Source organism: Pseudophryne corroboree, chromosome 1 (assembly GCF_028390025.1).
Source record: "Pseudophryne corroboree isolate aPseCor3 chromosome 1, aPseCor3.hap2, whole genome shotgun sequence".
NCBI classification, from domain to species: domain Eukaryota; kingdom Metazoa; phylum Chordata; class Amphibia; order Anura; family Myobatrachidae; genus Pseudophryne; species Pseudophryne corroboree.
The window spans coordinates 703039670-703056669 of NC_086444.1; the positions used below are offsets into that span (position 1 = coordinate 703039670).

The 17000-nt window shown below is 49.0% G+C and overlaps 1 protein-coding gene across 2 annotated transcripts in view; it reads left to right on the top strand.

Annotated features, from left to right (window-relative positions):
- Positions 1-17000, top strand: part of ATCAY (ATCAY kinesin light chain interacting caytaxin) — a 211236-nt gene that overhangs the window by 172001 nt on the left and 22235 nt on the right. Inside the window, exon 9 of one of the 2 annotated variants that reach the window (XM_063914851.1) lies at positions 162-260. In XM_063914851.1, coding sequence (XP_063770921.1) covers positions 162-260 — 99 coding nt within the window. Of the gene's footprint in view, positions 1-161; positions 265-17000 lie in introns of those variants that run through there. The other variant, XM_063914852.1, reaches the window with a different exon arrangement.

Sequence of the window (17000 nt, forward strand, 5' to 3'; positions counted from 1 at the left end):
TGAACACTACATGATAATAGAAATAATGTATTTGCTATAAAGTTTACAAGATAACTTATAGGTTGCAAATGTCGCTGTTCTAACTATAGTGAGATTCATTTCTATCCAACTACAGCAGCTTGTTACAGTGTACACATCTCTGTTTCTTTCTTTTTTCACAGTGTGAAATTTATCAATAAGATACAGTATGTGCACAGTCTGGAGGACTTGGAACAGATCATTCCTATGGAGAATGTACATATCCCTGAATGCGTCTTGCAGTAAGTTATCTAGTAAATGGTAATATAACACTGTACTTTACTTAGTTTGTTTTTCCTACCCTTCATCTAAAACATTGAGTATTTATTTCACCTTTGCATATTCCGTAACGTTTTTGCATTATGTTCTAGTCATACCCATTTATGTTTTTACTTGCTTTGCAGTCACATTTTTCAAAAGCTACTTGCTCCATTTCTAGCATTTGCTGTGTTTAAACATATCAATATTGTGTTTGATATGCATTTTTTGCTGCATTATAATTAAGTTAGAACACAAGTAAAATGCTAGAGAATATGAGGCCTAACTCTCTTTAGGATAAAGGGGGTCATTCTGACCCGATCGCTCGCTGCAGTTGCTCGCAGCGCAGCGATTGGTTCGGAACTGAGCATGCGCCATCGCAACAGTGCACCGGCTCATGCCATCCATCGTTGCCTAGCGATCGCCTCTGAGGCAGAGGTGGTCGCTGGGTGGGAGGGGGCTGGATGGCGCCGTTAAGCCGCTGTTTAGGGGGCACGGTCCGGCCAACGCAGGCATGGCCGGACCGTTGGGGGGGCGGGCCGCAGCGGCTGCGTGACATCACACGCAGCCGCTGTGGGTCGGGGAGCGACGAGTAGCTCCCGGCCAGTGCGCTAAAGCTGCGCTGGTCGGGAGTTACTCTTGAAGAGCAAAGGCATCGCCGCTGTGCGATGCCTTTTACACTTCTGCGGGGAGGGGGGGGGGTGGCACTGCACTGACATGCGGGGCGGACTAGCCCTGTGCTGGGCGTCCCCCCGCATGTCAGTGTGAATGATCATAGCTGTGCTAAATTTAGCACAGCTACGATCAACTCGGAATGACCCCCAAAATCTCAAGCCCATGCAAACTTTAAAAAACACTATCCATAACTAGTAGACTCTGCAACAGCTTTCACAATGGTAAAATAAAAAGGATGTTGAATATTGGTATAATCAGTTTGATGATATATCATACCTCCCAACTGTCCCGATTTTCGAGAGACAGTCCCATTTTTTTGGGACTGTCCCGCTGTCCCACCTGCGGGCTGCAGTGTCCTGCGGTGGGGGGGGGGGGGGGGGGGGGGCAGTTGGGAGGCTCCTGCACTCTCTGCTCTGCTTAGCAGAGCAGTGGTGAATAGACGCTGTGCGCACAGCGTCTATTCAGTGGAGACAGGAGGAGAGGGGGCATGCCAGCAGCTCATGCTAGAGCACTGTGCATGCCCCCTCAGCAATGAAAATGGGGGCGTGGCTCGCGACCGTGGGCCCTCCTGTGAATCCACACCCCTTTACATAGGCCACACCCCTTTTCGTATAATACAAAAGTTGGGAGGTATGATATTTTGCAAGATATCATGTAACTGATTTTAGTTAATTAATTAATGACCCAAAAGAGTGACCCATACTGTATTTAATGAAGGGCTTATTAAAGATCATAGGCCTGATTAAGAGATGGACGCAGTTTGTACAGCAGCTGAATCTTTACACACAGCTGCTATACGAAAAGGCAAATGCCTCAGGAGACGTCCTGATGACTACTGTCATCAACTGCTACATCCGAAGACGCAGTATCGGATAACTCTGCATGAACGTTGGCCACCTGAGTAACCAGCGCAAATGCCAGAAGGGCCGATGGCCAGTTGAACTGGCCCGGCCATTGCCGTTGAGGGATGCCTAAGTGGTAACGATGTGGATTTGGTGCTGGGCCGCAAGTTGATTACAGTTGGCGCATCGGTAAGCAGCCATGAAGAGACAGCACTGCCGTCATTTTGAATCTCACACTGGTCAAGAGCCAATCAGAGCTCAGGGACTGGCAGCCAATCAGGAGTGGCCACAGCGGCAGTTCCTGATTGGCTGCTGGTCCGCAAGCTTTGATTGGCTGTCTATGTAAGACTACCTGCCAAAGCACCGGCTGTAATCAGCTGGTGGCCTGGCACCAAATCCACACCTAAGGCTGTTCATAACACACAGGAGGAGGTGAGAGGCTGCTGAAAGGACACAGGGGTAGAGGAATAATGTGTAATGGGCATTACTTTGTGGCTTAATGTGTAAGGAACCATAACAGTGTGGCATAATGTGTTATACGGTGCTCTACTACTGCGTGGCATAATTTGTAAAGGGCATTACTGTATGCATAATTTTTAAGGTGTGCATTCAGGATGCTGGTGGTCGGGATGCCAGTAGTTGAAATAATGGTGCCGGAATCCCGGCACGCATCCAGAATACCAGCGCTGGATTCTGGACAGCCGACATCACGACATCCAGCATCCCGATCGTAAGTATGCCGGGGACTGTTAGGGTTAGGCAGCTGGAGTAGGGGGTTTAGATTTAGGCAGTGGAGGGGGGGGGGGGGGGGTTGGGGTTTGGCTGTAGGGGGAGGATTAGGTTTAGGCTGCGGGGAGGGGTTACATTCAGGCACCACTTTGGAGGGTTAGGGTTAGGCTGTGGGGGGAGAGTTAAGGTTAGGAGGGGAGGTGGGAGGGTAAGTACACTTATCAAACCCCCATCGGAATTCTCACCCTAGGGATGCCGCTGTCAGTCTTCTGACCACCGGCATCCCAACTGCTGGTCACGCGTATGTATTCTACAGTGAAGTCAGTGTAAGCAGGGGAGGTAGATCCCCACATGTCTTACTCCAGTAAACTACAGAGTTTTGACTATAAAATGATTAGAATAATACAAAAATTATATTTAAAACTTACAATGTCATCTTTGTATTATTCATTTTATCTTTGCATTATTCTAATCATTTTTATTGTCAAAACTCCCCACAAAATCATTTATGTGTGTGTAAATCAGGCTGATACTAGCCAGTGCCTGCCCAGCCATTGACCTCAATGCACCTCACTGATCTGTAAAGAGCATTACTGTGATGCATAATGTATAAGGAGCATTACTGCGTGTGGCAAAATGTGTTATAAGGGGCACTACTACTCTGTGGCATAATGTGTTATAAGGGGCACTGCTACTCTGTGGCATAATATGTATAAGGGGTACTATTGTGTGTCAAAACATGAATGGGCTTTGTGTGGCATAACATGAATGCGCTCTACTGTGTGGCATAATGTGAATGGACTCTACTGTGTGATGTAACATGAATACTGTGCAGTGTAATGTGAATATGGCACTACTGTGTGGTGTAACGTGAATAAGGGGCACTACTGTGAGATGTAATGTGAATAAGGGGCACTACTGTGTGACAACGTGAATAAGGGGTACTACTCTGACGTAACATGAATAAGGGGCACTACTGCATGACGCAACATGAATAAGGCACAGTACATATGGTGTAACTACTAAGGGGCACTACTGTGTGGTGTAATGTAATTAAGGGGCATTGCTGTGTGGCATAATTTAAATACCTGTGAGACCACACCTTTTTGTGGCGTGCACTCTCCCTGCTTCAATTATGAGGGGGACACCAATGCTCTTTATGTACACAGGTACCAAAATGTGTAGTTATGGCTTTGCTTTTGGTGTGGACAGATGTATCCTCCTCTGTGTTCAGCACCCCTACCCCGAACAATTCCTACAGTGAACACTATCTAATCTTCTATAACTGCTAAACTAGGGCTTGGTCATTTGGGAAAATGCATTCCCTTTTCTCTGTATGTGACCTTCACCAATGAAGTGCCGTCTGTATGCATTATGTAGTTAATATTTCCATTTGAACAACTAAACTCTATTCCTCATCTCATATACATGTACAGATACACCTAGCCTCAATACTCCATTTTGCGTGGGACGCAGCTGAGCCGCTCTGAGAGGTGTAGTGTGCAGATGCAATAAGACTCCACTCACAGTGTACTACAGATGCTTAGCAATTTTTTTTATCTGCACAGGAATTAGTTTTAAACTCGTAACAAAGTCACAGATGAAGCACAATAGAACTTGGCATGTGAAAAAGCAGAGGCCGCTGTATCGTAGCACTTCATATACAGTTTCAGACTCATTTGCACACAGGCCCTGATCCATGATTGTAAGGAATTGCAAAGCCGTAAGGTAGTGGCTGTGCAATTACGTGTCATTAAAATGCAAATGCAGCATTAGCGAGGATCCGAGTGCTGTGTCTGAGGATGCAGCTCTGGATCACCATTGCGACCATCCCATCCATCATTTACGATTTGCAATGGTTTTAGGCACCAGCCAGCCTGCGTAAACTGAAGATTATGCAGGTTGGCCATCTGATCCAGACACCCTGGAAGACTGCGTCCGACGTTGCAGATCCTAGACCCATTAAGCCTTCAAAATGGGAGTCACATGCTGCATCTGACAGGGATCTGCGAGTGATATCGCCAGACTGGCTCTGCACATGCACTTAACAGGTCTTGCGTCTGTGCAGACCCTCAAACATCGTATTAGTATGTAAACCATCAGGTTTGCGTAGAAATATGAATTAGGGCCACAGATACTGTATAAAGGGAGTTCAAAAAGTCCTTCTATTGTGACTGTGCTAAGCAAGTATCCTCACAGAGAGTGTGTGCTAAGTAAGATAGAAACACGGAAAGATAGAATTTGACGGCAGAAAAGAACCACTTGGCCCATTTAGTCTGACCCTTTTTTATCCTTTAGGTAATCTCAGCCCACATACAGTATTTGTTTTTAAACACTTTATTTACATAAAATAAAAGAGAAATTGTTACGTACTTATCTACATTAAGTGTTGTCCTTCTCTGGCCTCCCACAGCTGCAGAGGAGATCTGTAGTCAGAGACAGCACTCACTGCGGAGGGACTTTCCATACTCCCTGTACAAATGTTGCACATAAAATGAATCTGTGCAATCTAGTTTTGTTGCTTCCAGTTGTTTTATTTGTGTGAATAAGTTGCACAAATCGCAAAAACACTGGGTGTGGCCATGTCACATGACGTGGTGTACCGAGAGGAACTGTATGGTGCGACTGAAGCCACAGTGTATGAGGACACATCTGTATGTACGTTTTTAACATGCTTCCTTTTCTCTGTACATTCAGAGCATTAATGCTTCCACTTTTAATGTAGCCCTTTGTGTATAACAAATAGGTAGCGTCTAGTTTCTCTTCGTGCTAGGGACCTTTCCCATAACCCCCTGGGTCCATGTCACAATCTATTTAATCAGTAAAGTGTGGCGAGCGAAGCGAGACACCGAGCCCGAAGTGTAGCGAGTGAAGCGAGCCCGCGAAGGTCCAATGCTGCATTGAGAAATAAAATTACCCCAACCGATCGGAGAACGAAGAAGACATGTAGGTGCTGTAAGGGCGGAAGTGCTCTCCTGCCCTCTCGTTTTGTCACATCCAAGTCACAACCATAACAAATACTGCATACCTCCCAACTGTCCCGATTTTCGCAGGGCAGTCCATTTTTTTGGGACTGTCCCGCTGTCCCACCCGCGGGACGCAGTGTCCCGCGGTGGTAAGGAAGGGGGCTGTTGGGTGGCTGTTCTGCTTGCACTCGCTGCTCTGCTTACGCACAGCATCTATTCAGTGAAGACAGAGGGGCTGGGGGCATGCCAGCAGCTCACAGAGCACAGGTCATGCCCCCTTTAGTGACAGTAAAATGGGGCATGACTCGCGATTGTGGCAATGCCGCAAGGCCACGGCCACTTTCATTTAGACCACACCCTTTTTGGGGGCGTGCGCAGATGTCCTGCTTCTCAGTACTGAAATGTTGGGAGGTATGATACTGTAGCTCCCAAAAGTAAATCAATATACATACAAATACTAGTAATTCTCCTACTCAGGGTTGAGTTTATTTGAGTCATACTCTTTACTAGCACAGAGTGCGGAAAACTAATGCTGGCCATACATTAGGACAACCAGCATCCGATCCGAGTCGTCTCACGATTTCCCTTTGTCACTGACCTGGGTTGAGGATGTTGTGAACTCGGGGGTTCTTCCGATGGTCGGGAAAAGGAACCACAGGTGGGTCGGAGCAGAGATGGTCGGATGACACTGAAGAATTTGTGAGCGATGTTTTAAAGACACTGATGAATGAAGAACTTGTGAGCGATGGTGAATGACACTGAAGAATTTGTGAGCGATGTTTAAGGACACAGAACGCTGGAAACACTAAAGTTGGTGCGGCCCGCAGGCCTTGCTGAATCCAGGGAGCGCTGGCAACTGCACTGCAGAGGAACACACTAGTTGCTCGGATCACTGGAGACTGTGCTGCAGGAAGGCACCCTGAATGCTTGATGCACTGGAGTATAGCTGCTGGGAAACACACTGCATACGGGAGCTCTGGCGTCCACTTCAGAAAGAGACGATACTCAGGCGCCGAGGCTCTGCCCGGCGTCTGGTTTTGAATCTCCCGCCTCTACTGGATTGGTGAAGCGGGTTCGTGACATCACCTGCTCCCCGCCCACGTGACGCCGGCTGCCATGGCGGCGCCCACTCTCCGGGGAACCGCCGGGAGCCGCGCCAGCCAGACGCCGGGACCCGAGGACCGCCGGAGGTGAGGACCGCCAAACGGACCAGCAGCCACGCAGGGGTAAGCGCGGCGGCCGCTGCCCCTGGCGTGTGACAGTACCCCCTCCTCCAGGAATGGCCCCTGGACACTTCCCGGGCTTTGTTGGATGTCTGGAATGGAAGATCCGCACCAGTCGGGGGGCCGTAACTTCAGTAGCTTTGACCCAGCTCCTCTCCTCAGGACCATAACCTTTCCATTCTACCAAGTACTGCAGATTCTTGTGAAGATAACGAGAGTCAAGAATAGCTTTAATTTCAAATTCCGTTCCGGCTTCAGTCTCCACAGAGGTTGGCCTAGGGGACTCTGAATGAAACCGATTCAAAATAAGGGGACGAAGGAGAGAAACATGGAAGGAATTTGGTACCCGAAAGTGGGAAGGCAAACCCAATTTGCAGACAACCGGGTTCAGAACTTGCAACACGGGATAAGGACCAATGAACCTCGGGGCAAACTTCATAGCGGGCACTCTTAAACGGAGATTGCAGGTAGAGAGCCAAACTCTATCACCACAGGGAGCTGCCCGTCGCTTCCTATCCGCAAAGAATTTGTAGCGGCCGGAGATCTTCTTGAGGTTAACGTGAACCCTACTCCAGATTTGACCGAAGTGCCGAAGAGTAGAAGCTGCAGCAGGAACATCTTCTGGGGGACAGACGGGTAATTTTGGAACTTGAGGATGGAATCCATAATTGATGAAGAATGGGGACTCACCAGTGGAAGAGTGGTACAAATGATTATGGGCAAACTCGGCCCAGGTCAACAGTTCCACCCAATCATCTTGCGAAGGAGAGAGATAAATGCGGAGAAAAGTCTCTAAATCTTGATTGACGCGTTCAGTTTGCCCATTGGTCTGAGGATGGTAGGCAGATGAAAACTTAAGTTTTATTTGTAAGGCTGAACAGAGAGCCCTCCAGAATCTTGCAGTGAACTGCACCCCCCGATCAGAGACTATTTCCTGAGGTAACTCATGCAGGTGGAAGTGTTCACGGATAAATAATAAAGCCAATTTGGGAGCTGACGGTAACCCGGTCAAAGGAACAAAATGTGAAAAGCGGTCAATAATCACCCAGACGGTATTGTAACCCTTGGAGAGGGGCAGATCGGTGACAAAGTCCATAGAAATATGGGTCCAAGGCCTCTTAGGAATGGACAGTGGATGAAGCAACCCTGCAGGAGGCAGACGAAGAATTTTGTGCTGAGCACATTGAGGACATGAGTTGACATAATCTTGTATGTCCTTCTTCATAGTGTCTCACCAGTATGACATTCGTAAAAACTCCCACATTTTTTGAACTCCAGGATGACCGGAAAACTTGGAGGTATGAGCCCACTGCAACAACTTCGGTCGAAATTCAGCTGGTACAGACATTCTCCCAGGAGGAGGACCCAAAGCAGTGGGAGCTGCCGAAATAGAAACTGGACTGAGAATCAAAGCCTTTCCTACGGAATTCTCCTCATCTGAAGCCGTCAAGGAACGAGATAAAGCATCAGCCTTGGTGTTAAACGTCCCGGCCCGGTATTTAATGACAAACGAGAATCGAGTGAAGAAGAGCGCCCATCTAGCTTGACGGGGATTCAAGCACTGGGCTGTCTTGAGATACAGCAAGTTCTTGTGATCGGTGTAAATCGTAATTAGGTGTTTAGCATCTTCCAATAGATATCTCCATTCTTCCAGGGCAGATTTTATTGCCAAGAGTTCCTGGTCTCCAATGGTGTAGTTTCGTTCAGCAGGAGAGAACTTGCGAGAATGGAAACCACATGGATGTAACTTCCCGTCAGAGGAGTACTGTGAAAGCACGGCACCGATGCCGACCGAGGAAGCATCGACCTCCAAGAAGAATGGTTTTGAAAAATTCGGTTGCTGGAGTACCGGAGCGGACATAAAGGCTGCTTTCAACTGGGTGAACGCTGCTACAGCTTCAGAAGACCAGTGACTTGGGTCAGACCCCTTTTTGGTTAGGGCAGTAATGGTAGAGAATCCCTTTATGAATTTCCGGTAGTAATTCGCAAAACCCAGAAATCTTTGTTCCGCTTTCAAGGAAAGAGGCCGAGTCCAGTCCCGAATAGCAGTGAGTTTTTCCGGATCCATGCGAAGCTCCGTACCTGAGATGACGTAACCAAGAAATGGAATTGAAGGAACCTCAAAGGTACATTTGGAGATCTTACCGTAGAGATGATTCCTTCGAAGATGAAGAAGTACCTCCTTGACCTGAACCCTATGCTCTGTGAGATTCTTAGAAAATATCAGAATGTCATCCAAGTATACCACTACACTTAGGTATAACATATCTCGGAAGATTTCATTCACAAATCCTTGGAAGACGGCAGGGGCATTGCTGAGGCCAAACGGCATTACCAGATATTCGTAATGCCCATCCCTGGTATTGAAGGCCGTCTTCCATTCATCCCCCTGTCGAATACGAATCAAATTATAAGCTCCCCTTAAGTCGAGCTTAGTGAAGACATGGGCTCCGCGAACCCTATCAAATAGTTCCGTGATGAGCGGCAAAGGATATTTGTTCTTAATGGTGATTTCATTTAAGCCGCAGTAGTCAATGCATGGTCTCAACCCTCCGTCCTTCTTCTTCTTCACAAAAAAGAAGCCTGCTCCCGCCGGGGAGGTAGAGGGGCGAATGAATCCTTTCTGCAGATTAGACTTGATATAGTCCGACATGGCTTGGGTCTCGGGCAATGATAAGGGATAAGTGCGCCCCCGGGGTGGCATTTTCCCTGGGATGAGCTCAATGGGACAGTCCCAGGGTCTATGGGGTGGTAACTGATCGGCCGCCTGTTCCGAAAACACGTCTGCAAACTCCCGATAGGCCTCCGGAATGAGCTCTTCATCCGACTTGGAAGATACACGGAGCGGGTAGACAGGAGTGAGACAATTAGAATGACAAAATGAACTCCAGGATACTATTTGTGACGACTTCCAGTCGACGTGAGGGTTGTGTACTTTAAGCCAAGGAAGACCAAGAACCAAATCGTGAGGCATCTCCCGAATCACTAGGAACTCCAGATGTTCTTGATGTAGAGCTCCAACCTGCAGTTTGATTGGCACTGTGCGACTTGAAATAAGACCATTAGAAATTTGGGTACCATTGATGGCGGTCAACGTAATAGGTCGTTCGACGGACTGTAACTGTAAACCCAGTTTTTGGACACAAGAAAGAGAAACACAATTCCCTGCAGCCCCAGGATCCAGCAGGGCCTTAACAGGTTTGGCTATAGACCCAGAAAACAGAGACACGGAGAGTAAATAGTCCACTGTCGGAGAAGGTTTAGATGTAACCCCTAACTCGACTCCTCCGGAACAAGCTAGGACTGCCCGTTTCCCGGACGGGACTTACAAAACTTGAGAAAGTCATCCGCAGCTCCACAGTAGAGGCAGAGTCTACCCTCACGACGGCGCTGTCGTTCTTCCGGGGACAGCCGAGATCGATTAATTTGCATAGGTTCGTCTGGACTTGGGGTGACCGTTTGCTTAGACAGGAGAGACCGGAATCTGGATCGTTCTGACCGACTATGTTCGCCACCTCATTCCTGCATACAAAGATCCACCTTTACACAGAGTGAGATCAACTGTTCTAAGGAATCTGGCAAATCCCTAGTGATCAGTTCATCTTTTAGACGGTCGGAGAGCCCATTCCAGAAAGCGGCCCGGAGAGCATCATTATTCCAGCGCAGTTCCGAGGCTATGGTTTGGAAATGAATCACATACTGTCCCACTGAACGGGAGCCTTGTCGGACTCGGAGCAAATCCGAAGAGGCAGCGGTCGTTCTGCCGGGCTCATCGAAGATCCTTCGGAATGACGTGATGAAATTGGTGTAACTGGAAACCAACGGGTCAGACCACTCCCATAACGGAGACACCCACACCAACGCTGAACCTTCAAGCAAGGAAATAATGTACGCCACCTAGGACCGATCTGTGGGGAAGTTGTGTGAGAGAAGTTCAAAATGTACCTCGCATTGGTTGAGAAAACCACGGCAATTCTTTGGATTCCCATTATAGCGAGAAGGAGTGGGAAGCTGAAGGCGTGACCTGGTTCCAGACAGAGATTGAACATTACTAGGGACAACCACAGGAGCGGGTACTGGAGCTGGAGCCGGAACTACTGAAGCCAGAGAAGCCTGAATTTGATCCAGCCGACCGGATAACTCCTGGAGATACTGCATCACTTGGCTCTGTGCCGCCTCCTGGCTTTGAACTCGAGAAACCAAATCCTGGATGGCGCTTGCCTCTGGGTTCCGATCCCCCGGGTCCTTGTGGCCTGAGTATACTGTCACTGACCTGGGATGAGGATGTTGTGAACTCGGGGGTTCTTCCGATGGTCGGGAAAAGGAACCACAGGTGGGTCGGAGGAGAGATGGTCGGATGACACTGAAGAATTTGTGAGCGATGTTTTAAAGACACTGATGAATGAAGAACTTGTGAGCGATGGTGAATGATACTGAAGAATTTGTGAGCGATGTTTTAAAGACACTGATGAATGAAGAACTTGTGAGCGATGGTGAATGACACTGAAGAATTTGTGAGCAATGTTTAAGGACACAGAACGCTGGAAACACTAAAGTTGGTGTGGCCCGCAGGCCTTGCTGAATCCAGGGAGCGCTGGCAACTGCACTGCAGAGGAACACACTAGCTGCTCGGATCACTGGAGACTGTGCGGCAGGAAGGCACCCTGAATGCTTGATGCACTGGAGTATAGCTGCTGGGAAACACACTGCGTACGGGAGCTCTGGCGTCCACTTCAGAAAGAGACGATACACAGGCGCCGAGGCTCTGCCCGGCGTCTGGTTTTGAATCTCCCGCCTCTACTGGATTGGTGAAGCAGGTTCGTGACATCACCTGCTCCCCGCCCACGTGACGCCGGCTGTCATGGCGGCACCCACGCTCCGGGGAACCGCCGGGAGCCGCGCCAGCCAGACGCCGGGACCCGAGGTCCGCCGGAGGTGAGGACCGCCAAACGGACCAGCAGCCCCGCAGGGGTAAGCGCGTCGGCCGCTGCCCCTGGCGTGTGACACCCTTCAAACTCGCTGGGAAGCTCTCTTGCAGTCCAGGCCTCACGAGTGACAAATGTTGTGCTAACAACCCGTCATTAAACAATCCATCGTGTGCCACACAAAAAAATATTTACAAATCCAAGAAAATGCCACTCAAAATCATACGATGCATCGCATGTGCATAAAACATGGTGCGATGTGCATACGATTATGACGGATAATATGGGCAGGACATATGATCAGAGGATGCGACCCGGGGAATCGCGCATTGCATTGTAATTGTACACAAAACATGTACGATGCGGACATGATACATCTTACAAGGCGTCAATATCGTGTATTCGTACACGATATCAACCTAGTGTATGGCCAGCATAAATCATATGCAATATAACTAATGTATCTAAAACCTATGCCAAAAATATATATAGAAGTCAAGAGCATTAAGTCTGAAATAAACAAACATCTTACCTCTCTTGATCAACCATACACCACTGATCTACTGGGGTGTGGTATAACAGATAGACAGTGTCTAGTTAGACAGTCAATAGATAGACACCACATGTTAGACAGTCAAACGATCGACATGGTCAAAAGGTAGACATGAAGAAATAGACAGTACAAAAGGTAGACAGGGTCAAAAGGTTAACATGAAAATGGTCGACATAATAAAGGTAGACACCATTGTTTTGCATTTTTGGGGTTTGTGTGGATAGTTTTGTCATCTGATATTCCAAATTGTAGAAAGACATACCCTCACGGGGCTCGCTTTGCTCGCCACGCTTCGGGCTCGGTGGCTCGCTACGCTCTCTGCAAGGTTTATGACCAACTATATGCCTACATGGATATGAAAAAGCCCAAGAACATGTCAAATAAAAAAAATTAGTTTTATGGTAAGAACTTACCTTTGTTAAAACTCTTTCTGCAAGGTACACTGGGCTCCACAAGGAATGGACAATGGGGTGTAAAGTAGGATCTTGATCTGAGGCACCAACAGGCTCAAAGCTTTGACTGTTCCCAGAATGCACAGCGCCGCCTCCTATATCACCCCGCCTCCCTGCACAGGATCTCAGTTTTTAGTTAACCAGTCCAATGCAGTAGCAGGAAAAGAGACGACAACGGTTAGTAGCCACAACACCGCATTCTCACGACAGGAGACGTGTCAGCGGCTAATGCCATACCAACCCAAAGAAGCTAAGTGCGTCAGGGTGGGCGTCTTGTGGAGCCCAGTGTACCTCGCAGAAAGAGTTTTAACAAAGGTAAGTTCTTACCATAAAACTCGTTTTCTGCTGCGGGGTACACTGGGCTCCACAAGGAATGGACAATGGGGATGTCTTAAAGCAGTTCCTTATGGGAGGGAACGCACTGTAGTGGGCACAAGAACCCGGTGTCCAAAGGAAGCATCCTGGGAAGCGGCAGTATCGAAGGCATAGAACCTAATGAACGTGTTCACAGAGGACCACGTAGCCGCCTTGCACAATTGTTCAAGGGTCGTACCACGTTGGCCCGCGCAAGAAGGTCCAACGGACCGAGTAGAATGGGCCTTAATGTGATCAGGAGCAGAGAGACCAGCCTTCACATAAGCATGTGCAATCACCATTCTAATTTATCTGGCCAGAGTTTGCTTGTGAGCAGGCCAGCCCCATTTGTGAAACCCAAACACAACAAAAAGAGAATCAGATTTCCTAATAGGAGCAGTTCTCTTCACATATATACGGAGAGCCCGTACCACATCCAAAGACCGCTCTTTGGGAGACAGATCAGGAGAAACAAGTGCCGGAACTACAATCTTCTGATTAAGGTGGAACAAAGAAACCACCTTAGGTAGATAGCCGGGACGAGTCTTAAGAACCACCCAGTCACGGTGAAATATCAGATATGGGGAACTACAGGACAAGGCACCCAAATCCGACACTCTTCTAGCTGAAGCAATAGCCAGCAGAAACACCACCTTAAGGGAAAGCCACTTAAGGTCAGCTGAACCAAGAGGTTCAAATGGAGACTCTTGTAACACCTCCAAAACCACCGACAAGTCCCAAGGAGCCACAGGCGGGCCATAGGGAGGTTGGATACGCAACACGCCCTGAGTAAAGGTATGCACAACAGGTAAGGTCGCAATTTTTCTCTGAAACCACACCGACAAGGCAGATATTTGAACCTTGAGGGAGACCAGACGCAGGCCTAAGTCCAGGGCCTGCTGAAGAAAAGCCAACAACTTGGCTATACTAAACTTAGAAGCGTCATAATCGTTAGATGCGCACCAAACAAAGTAAGAATTCCAGACCCTATAGTAAATCCGAGCCAAAGCCGGTTTCCGGGCCCGCAACATAGTTTGAATGACCGCCTCAGAAAACCCTTTAGCCCTTAAGACGGAAGCTTCAAGAGCCACGCCGTCAAAGACAGCCGGGCTAGGTCCTGGTAGACACAGGAGCCCTGAACGAGGAGGTCTGGGCGCTGTGGAAGTAGAATTGGACGCTCTGACGATAGGCCTTGCAGGTCGGAGAACCAGTGCCGTCTGGGCCACACTGGAGCTATGAGAAGCAGAATTCCTTTTTCTTGCTTGAACTTCCGAATTACCCTGGGCAGGAGTGACACCAGAGGGAACACGTACGGCAGCCGAAACCTCCACGGTACAGCCAGCGCATCCACGAATGCTGCTTGAGGATCCCTTGTCCTTGCTACGAAGACCAGAACCTTGTGATTGTGTCGAGACGCCATCAGATCTACGTCTGGAAGGCCCCACCTTTCTACTAGGAGTTGAAACACTTCTGGATGGAGGCTCCACTCGCCGGCATGCACGTCCTGACGACTGAGAAAGTCTGCTTCCCAATTCAGGACTCCCGGAATGAATATTACCGATATGGCCGGTAGATGGCGTTCTGCCCACTGTAGAATCCGTGAGACTTCCTTCATTGCTAGGCGGCTTAGAGTGCCGCCTTGATGATTTATGTAAGCCACTGTGGTGGCGTTGTCCAACTGTACTTGAACAGGACGGTTCAGAATTAAATGCTGGGCTAGGTTCAAGGCATTGAAGACCGCCCGCAACTCCAGAATATTGATCGAGAGGAGGGACTCCTCCTTGGTCCACCGCCCCTGAAGGGAGTGTTGCTCCAGCACCGCGCCCCAACTTCTTAGACTGGCATCTGTCATCAACTGGACCCAGTCGGATATCCAGAACGGACGGCCCCTGCACAGTTGTTGGTCCCGGAGCCACCAGAGCAGCGACAGACGGACCTCCGGAGTCAATGAGATCATTTGAGACCTGATCCGGTGAGGCAGGCCATCCCATTTGGCTAGAATCAGCCTCTGGAGAGGGCGAGAGTGAAATTGAGCGTACTCCACCATGTCGAATGCTGACACCATGAGGCCCAGCACCTGCATCGCCGAATGTATCGACACTTGCAAACGAGATAGGAAGCAACGAATCCTGTCCTGAAGTTTCAGGACTTTCTCCTGAGACAGGAACAACCGCTGGTTGTGAGTGTCCAATAGTGCTCCCAGATGCACCATGCTCTGAGCAGGGATCAGGGATGACTTCTTCCAGTTGATGAGCCGCCCGTGGGCTTGCAGAAACCGGACCGTCTCATCTAGATGACGCAGGAGAAGTTCTGGGGAATTTGCCAGGATTAACAAGTCATCCAAATACGGCAGTATCCTGACCCCTTGACGGCGGAGTACCACCGTCATCACCGCCATGACTTTTGTAAAGACTCGCGGAGCCGTTGTTAAACCAAAAGGTAACGCCCGAAACTGGTAATGGAAGTTGCCAATTGCAAATCTCAGGTATTGCTGATGAGACACTGCTATAGGAATATGCAGGTAAGCATCCTGTATATCCAGGGAGACCATAAAGTCCCCAGGTTCCAAGGCCAGAACTATAGAGCAAAGGGTTTCCATCCGGAACTTGGAAACCTTCACAAACCTGTTCAATGCCTTGAGGTTGAGAATGGGCCGGGAGGACCCATTCGGTTTCGGGACTAGAAACAGCGGAGAATAGTACCCCCGGCCCCTCTGCGCAAGAGGCACCTGTACTACGACTCCTGTATCCAGGAGGGTCTGTACCACCGAATGTAGAGTGTTTGCCTTTGTCTTGTCCAACGGGACATCTGTCTGGCAAAATCGATGAGGGGGTCGGTTTTTGAAGGCTATGGCGTAACCTCGAGTGACGACTTCCCGTACCCAGGCATCTGAAGTGGTATTTAACCATTCCTGGGTATACCCTAGAGGCCGGCCCCCCACCCTGGGATCCCCCAGAGGGAGGCCCGCCCCGTCATGCGGCAGGCTTATCTGTCTTGGAAGCTGGCTGACGGGCCGCCCAGGCTCTTTTGGGCTTAGGCTTACCAGGTTTGGAAGTGCGGGCCTGCTTGTTGTACGCCTGACCTTTTGCTTTACCTGAAGGACGAAAGGGGCGAAAGGAAGTACCTTTAGCCTTCGACACAGAAGGAGCAGTACTCGGCAGACAGGCACTTTTGGCAGTAGCCAAGTCAGCCACAATCTTATTTAAATCCTCCCCAAACAGAATATCTCCCTTAAAAGGGAGTACCTCCAGGGTTTTTCGAGAGTCCAGATCCACAGACCAGGTTCTCAGCCACAATATCCGGCGAGCCAGGACTGACGTAGTAGAGGCCTTGGCTGCCAGGATACTGGCATCAGAAGCCGCCTCTTTAATATAACGAGAAGCTGTGACAATATAAGACAAGCATTGTCTAGCATGGTCAGAGGAGATTTCAGCATCTAACTCCAAGGCCCATGCTTCAATGGCCTCTGCAGCCCAAGTAGCTGCAATAGTGGGCCTTTGTGCAGCACCTGTGAGGGTGTAAATCGCTTTCAGACAACCCTCCACACGTTTATCCGTAGGCTCTTTTAGAGACGTTACGGTGGTGACCAGTAGTGCTGAGGAAACCACCATCCTAGCCACATGTGAGTCCACTGGAGGAGGCGTTTCCCAATTCTTAGACAGCCTGGCGCGAGGGGAAAGCGAGCCAGCATCTTCTTTTGAGGCACAAACTTCGTACCCGGGTTTTCCCAGGGTTCCTGACGTATATCAATTAGGTGGTCAGAGTGAGGTAAAACTTGTTTAATCACCTTCTGACGCTTGAACCTATCTGGTTTCTTAGGAGGAACGGATGGCTCGGGATCACCCGTAATCTGTAAAATTAACTTAATAGCCTCCAAAAGATCAGGACATCCACATGTGAACCACCCTCCCCATCAGCCGTATCTGAGTCAGAACCTGTGGGGTCAGTGTAAGTGCCGTCTTCATCCGACGAGGTGTCAGTGACAGCAATGGATTGTGAGGAGAC